General features: G+C 60.4%; 1 protein-coding gene across 1 annotated transcript in view; it reads right to left on the bottom strand.

Moving 5' to 3' along the window:
- Positions 1-2,648: 2,648 nt before the first annotated feature.
- Positions 2,649-6,205, bottom strand: part of NELFB (negative elongation factor complex member B) — a 24,546-nt gene continuing 20,989 nt past the window's right edge. The window contains exons 10-12 of the mRNA XM_011957392.1: positions 3,825-4,004; positions 3,434-3,542; positions 2,649-3,265 (exon numbers count right to left, since the gene is read on the bottom strand). Of these exons, the coding sequence (XP_011812782.1) occupies positions 3,119-3,265; positions 3,434-3,542; positions 3,825-4,004 (436 nt within the window). The 3' untranslated portion in view covers positions 2,649-3,118. The remainder of the gene's footprint in view (positions 3,266-3,433; positions 3,543-3,824; positions 4,005-6,205) is intronic.

The raw sequence follows: 6,205 nt of genomic DNA on the forward strand, positions 1-6,205 counted from the left end.
GCATTCAGCTCAGGACCCTGCCGTCCCAGGGACGCCCCGCTCCTCCCAGCGGCCAGCCCGGGCCTGATGGATTCCAGCTGTATATTCCTCACCCAACCAGAGGGACCATCAGGGAAACACCGGTCGTGGGCTGGGCGTTTCCATTCTCTCCAGGAACCAGGCCTAGGGCTCCCGTCCCGTGTAGGGGGTGCTGGGGGGCCCGATCCCCGATCGTCCAGGCTGCGGGGGCCGCACACACCACGTGGCATGCCAGTGCTCTTCGGACCCACACCCCGGCCTCTGTGGGACCAGAGCGTAAGGAGGTTGGCTGTCCAGGCCCTGTAGCCCCAGCATGGAGGTTGGGGTCCTTTGGGGGGCCTCAGACTTTGAGTCTGGGTGCTGCTTCTGACACAGAGAGGACCCTGGAAGGGGAGGCCCTCAGGCAGATACAGGCTTACCGCGCCCTGGAAAGCCTGCGGCAAAGCCTCTGCCCTGCCTGCAAGAGCACCCAAGGCTGGAGCTGCTTCTGCCAGAGGCTGGCCCAGCAAACCCTCAGGCCAGAGACCGCTGCGGAAAAGGGACTTGCTCAAGGGCCTCAAGACCTGGCCCTATGGGTCAAAGGTGAATCTGAGCCCTGGGTCAAGGGCTCGCCCCCTGCACTTTCTCCCATCTATAGGGGTGAAGGCAGCGCCAGAACCGCGGCTCCCAGTGCCATCACCATCTCCTGTGATGCCCAGGGCCACCCCCAAATCACACCCATTCCCATTCCAGGAGGGCTCCCCTCCCGCCTCCCTATCCAACCCAGCCCTGCCGCTGCGCCCGGAATTCACGTCCATCACCCACACAGTCCATGTTCTCAGCCTCTGAAAGGACTTCACCCTCACTGCTTCCCCTAGCTCTCACCAGCAAGGTTGTTTCCCCTAAACCGTGGGCACCCTCCCCGCTCCTCCTCCCAAATTCCCCATAGGTGCTCACTTCACCGGACGATGCCTCCCACGCCCGGGGCCCTCGGTCCTCCCCCACCACGTCCTTCTCCCTAACTTCCCAGCAGTGTCCACACCCAGTCACTCAGGCCGTTCTGCTCTTTCTGCCCCTAGAGGCTTTCGCTCCAGTAACCACGCGCCCCCAAGCCTCAGCCGTCCACTCACAGTCCCATCCCAGTCCTTGCAGCTCACACCCTCCACCTCGCCAGTCCCTCACCCACGGGCTCCTCACTCTGTCCTTCCCTCCCCACCCATGAGCCTGGCGCCCCCTGCAGGCACCCTGGGCAGGACCCACCCGCTGCCCAGTGACCACACCAGGCACCCGGGTCCACTCCCCGGCCATTCCTCCTAAGTCCTTTCCTCGTCCTCTCCCCTGCCACTTCCCCCTTCCTGCCTCCTAGCCCAACACCTGAGAAAACAGGATCAGCAGCAGGGGCTCCCAGTGTCTCCTCAGCGCCCCCCAGCGTCTGCGCCCACCAGCCCTCCTGAGGACACTCCTGCTGTGCTAAGACCCGGCCACCCGCTCATTCAGTGACAGCCCAGCCCCTGGTCCGTCCTCCACCCCTCACCCCACCAGGTCATTCCCATCAGCCCAGAAACCTCCATTTCTCCTATCTTAAAAAAAAAAAAAAAAAAACAGGCCAGGTGCGGTGGCTCACACCTGTAATCCCAGCACTTTGGGATTTGCTGGGCAAAGCCCAGCACCTCGGCTCTGTCCCCGCAGATACCAGCTCAGAGCCTCCCATACCCACGAGATCCCAGCACCATGGGCTTGTCTCGCCCAACAAGTCCCAACTTGCTCAGCTGTGGCCTTGTGCTCCAGGGAGGAGAGCTCGCCGACAGGCGTCTCTGAGGACAGTGACAACTGGCAGCCGGGCCATTGTCCCTGCATGCTGCAAGCCGAGGACAGTGACACCTGGCAGCCAGGCCAGTACCCGTGTGCTGCAAGCCGAGGACAGTGACACCTGGCAGCCGGGCCAGTATCCCTGAGTGCTGCAAGCCGAGGACAGTGACACCTGGCACTCGGGTCATTGCCCCTACATGCAAGCCGAGGACAGTGACACCTGGTAGCCAGGCCAGCGCCCCTGCAGGCTATGAACTGTTGCCTGGCTTTGAGGTCTCATCTGCTGGGAATGGCCCCAGCTCTGTGACTGCGACCCTGGCATGTCCTGGGCCTCCCGGGCTCCTGTCCCTGGTGCGCACGGGGAGGTGAGAGGTGCCCCCTGGAATCGCAGGACAAAAACAAAGCAGCTGACCTGTGTCTTAGGGTACTGAACCCCGAGGGTGAGGGCTTTCTGCCAACCTCCCCCAGAAATTATATCAACCTCCCCTAGAAACTATTATATCCTCCCCCAGAAATTATATCAACCAACCCCAAAAATTATTATATCATCCCCGGCTGCTGGTCACAGACAGGGCTGAGCAGTCCAGAGAGGCTGTGGCCCATAAAGCCCCAGGTTCCGGCTCCACAGCACGAATGCCCGTGTCCGTCTGAGCTGCCTCCAACCCCAGGGCAGGCACAGAGACACTCCAGCCTCCACATTTACCAAAACGCCTTTTATTTACATAAGAGAAAATCTCACGTGTCCAGCTGGCCTCGTCACAGCCGCTGAAGGCGGCACTGCTGGGTGAGGAGTGCTGGCTCCAAGGGTGAGACAAGGCCACAGGTGCACCTGGGCTTGTTCTGGCCACACCTGTGACCGGGGCTGCAGGGTGAAGTGGCTCCCTCCACACAGGGCCCAGGACACCCACCATGGCAGAGGCCAGGCTGCTGCCCCCACACGGCCTCCACGGGGTCACGGGTCCATCTCCACAACCCCAAGGCAGTAAGCAGTGTGCCTCACTTTTGCCAGGCTGAGCCAATGAAGAGGCCCCGCCCTCCCCTTGGAAAACAGGTGCTGTTTTCCTAACCCAGGAAAACGGAAAATGAGCACACTTTCTGTGGCTGTGAAAGTACAAGGAGAAGCTGTGGATGGTGGACAAGGTCTGGGACCCTGCTCCAAGGAGCAGGAAGCAGGGGCCATGACCGCAGGACAGGCCCAGCCACAGCCCCGGGAGGAGGGACCGCCCTGTATACCCAGGTCCAGGAGCCTCTTCTGGCTGAGCAGGGCCACGACTCAGCAGGGCCCCAGAACCCGAGCAGGCCTGGAGGACCCTCAGAGCGGAGCAGGGGCGGGCACGCTGGGGAGGGGCAGCTCCAGGGCCGGCGTCTCCGCAGCCTGTGCTGGGCTGGGCTTCCGGTGGTCCAGTTGTTCTAGCTTCTCGCCGAGCTGGGAGTAAAGCTCCTTCACTGCCTCTCCACTCTGCGGGGAACCACACCATGGGGCAGGCGAGGCGCACGGGCAGGCGCAGGGGGTGCAGGGGTGGGTGCCCACCGACCACACACGGACACTGCAAGGGCAGCTTGGCAAGCACACACGGGGCTGGCAGGGAATAGGCACCTTCACACAGCAGCCCCCCCGGGCACCCACCTGGCCTGTGGGCTCCAGGGCCTTCTGCAAGGCCTCCAGCTTAGACGGGGCCACCCTGGGGTGCAGGTGAATGAGAAGCCGCAGCGCGTGCCGGTGAACGTTCTCCTTCCTGGAAAAGGCCGTGCAGGGCTGGGGCAGGAGGCAGGCCCTGCTGTCTGCCCAGGCCAAGCCCGGATGCAGGTGGCCAAGGCCCCTGGAGACACGACACGACCAGCCTCTGGGACCCTCCCCAGCTGTGCCCAGGCACCCTGCAGGGCCACATGCGGGCCCTGGTGCCCAACACACCCACCTGCAGACCCTCTGCCCCAGGTGGGGAACAGCAGCCACCTCTCAGGCTGCGATGCACAAGAGCTGAGGACTGAGTGGGCCAGATGGTGCCCAGCAGGCCTACCTCGGAGAGGCAGTGAGGAAGAAGCCGTCGAAGAGGCTGCTGCAGAAGTCCTCAAGGGCAAATTCGTCGGCCAGCAGTGCGAGGCTGCCCGTGAGCAGGTGGAGGAAGATGTCGCCAAAAGCCAAGTCGCCAAAGGTCTCCACTGCAGACACAGCAGGCATCAGCCCAGTGCCACCCACCCTGCCCACCCCAGAGGGCACTTTTGTCCTCAGAGACCTCAGAACCTACTTCTGGGGGTGCTCACATGGGGGTTCTTGGATGTTCTGAGGTGAGAAGCACAGGGTCTCAGCAGGTGAAGAGGCAGGTGGGAGGTGGACGGGGCGGGCGGGTAGGGTGGGACCCTAGGCAGGGAAGCAGAGCTGCAGCCTGGGGACAGGAGGAGGGGTGGAGGGAGGAGGAGACAGAAAAACAAGGTGCTCCTCCAGTCCTGAAAGACCTTGCCCAGTAGCCAAGCCCAGGAGAAACAAGCCTAACAAATAAAGAGTCCGGCGCCAACTCCATCGAGTTCTCCCAGACTACCAACTACACTGTGCCACAGGAAAGAGAACGAAGCACTTTCACATTCTTTTTTGAAGCCAGACACCAAAACACAACAACGACAGCAAGCGTGCCCACAGATGCCTCACATATGACCGCAGCACAGACGCCACGGCCCACAGCAGACATCTGCCAAAGGCAAGTGCAGCACCCCACACAGGGCCCCTGCAGGGAGGGAGGGTGGTCGCCTGCGGACTGATGCCTATGGGATGATGCCAGAAGGAGCTGTGGCCAGGCCACATGGAGGTGACATGTGCAGACAGGACAAAGGTGGCCTTCCTAGTACCCCAGATGGCGCCTTTCCAAGGACAGACCCAGCTGGCACCACCTGTGCCCACGGAGTGACAGAAACATTTCCAGGAGACCCAGACCCCCAAGGTGCCTGCCTGCCTGCCACATCTCCCAGGGCCTTGGCCGGCCACGTGGCCAAGTGGCCACGGGATACGTGGCAGGCACACAGTCCCGACCAGGGGATCCAGCAGGAAGGCCCCACTGGGCAAATGCCCTGATTCCTGCAACTCCAGGGAACCCAAGACTGTGAGACAGGAGAGGGGATGGCAGGTGCATCCCAACCCTGACGGGGCCGTCTGCACAGCAGACAGGAGACACCTGGAGAAGCGCAGCCACTGCCAGGCAGTTAGCAGAGGAGCAGCAGTGAACCCGGCTCAGATGTGACAGTGGCCCGTGGTCAATGTTTTTAATTTTTTTGAGACGGACTCTCGCTCTGTCATCCAGGCTGGAGTGCAGTGGTGCGATCTCAGCTCACTGCAAACTCCACCTTCCAGGTTCAAGCGATTCTCCTGCCTCAGCCTCCCTCAGCTGGGACTACAGGCATGCACCACCACACCCGGTTAATTTTTCTATTTTTAGTAGAGATGGGGTTTCGCCACGTTGGCCAGGCTAGTCTCGAACTCCTGACCTCAGATGATCAGCCCACCTCAACCTCCCAAAGTACTGGGATTACAAGGTGAGCCACCGAGCCTGGCCAGTTTTTTACAGGCATTTAAAGGCAGTCTTGTTTTTTTTTTTTGTTGAGACGGAGTCTCGCTCTGTCGCCCAGGCTGGAGTGCAGTGGCACGATCTCGGCTCACTGCAAGCTCTGCCTCCCGGGTTCAAGCGATTCTCCTGCCTCAGCCTCCCGAGCAGCTGGGACTACAGGCATGCCTCACACACCCGGCTAATTTCTGTATTTTTAATAGAGATGGAATTTCACGATGTTGGCCAGGCTGGTCTGGAACTCTTGACCTCGGTGATCCACCCGCCTCGGCCTCCCAAAGTGCTGGGATCACAGGTGTGAGCCACCATGCCCAGCCCCCCTCTTTTTTTTTTTTTTGAGATGGAGTCTGGCTGTGTCACCCAGGCTGGAGGGCAGTGATCTCGGCTCACGGCAACCTCTGCCTCCCAGGTTCAAGCGATTCTCCTGTAAAGGCATCCTTCTTTTGTAGAGATGCCTACATCTGCAGCCTGCTTTCTGTGACGTGTCAGATTTACACCCAGACATTGCCCTGAGGGACAGGCGGCCACACGCGGACCCCGGGGAGGTTGGAGATGGTGCTGGGTCCTCACCGTACCGTGCTCTTGACTTTGTATTCTTTCACAAATTCCCACTACAAAAATGTTAAAAAATAAACAGGAGAGAATTCAAAAACTCAACATCTATCCTTACTAGAACCCACTAAAAACCTAAGAATAAGCTTGCTCTCCCCAAATGTTACTGAAAATGCATATCCCATTGGGAGGCCAAGACGGGCGGATTACGAGGTCAGGAGATCGAGACCATCCTGGCTAACACGGTGAAACCCTGTCTCTACTAAAAAATACAAAAAAACTAGCCGGGCGAGGTG

Source organism: Colobus angolensis, unplaced genomic scaffold, assembly GCF_000951035.1.
Source record: "Colobus angolensis palliatus isolate OR3802 unplaced genomic scaffold, Cang.pa_1.0 Scaffold44, whole genome shotgun sequence".
In the NCBI taxonomy this organism is placed as follows: Eukaryota; Metazoa; Chordata; class Mammalia; order Primates; family Cercopithecidae; genus Colobus; species Colobus angolensis.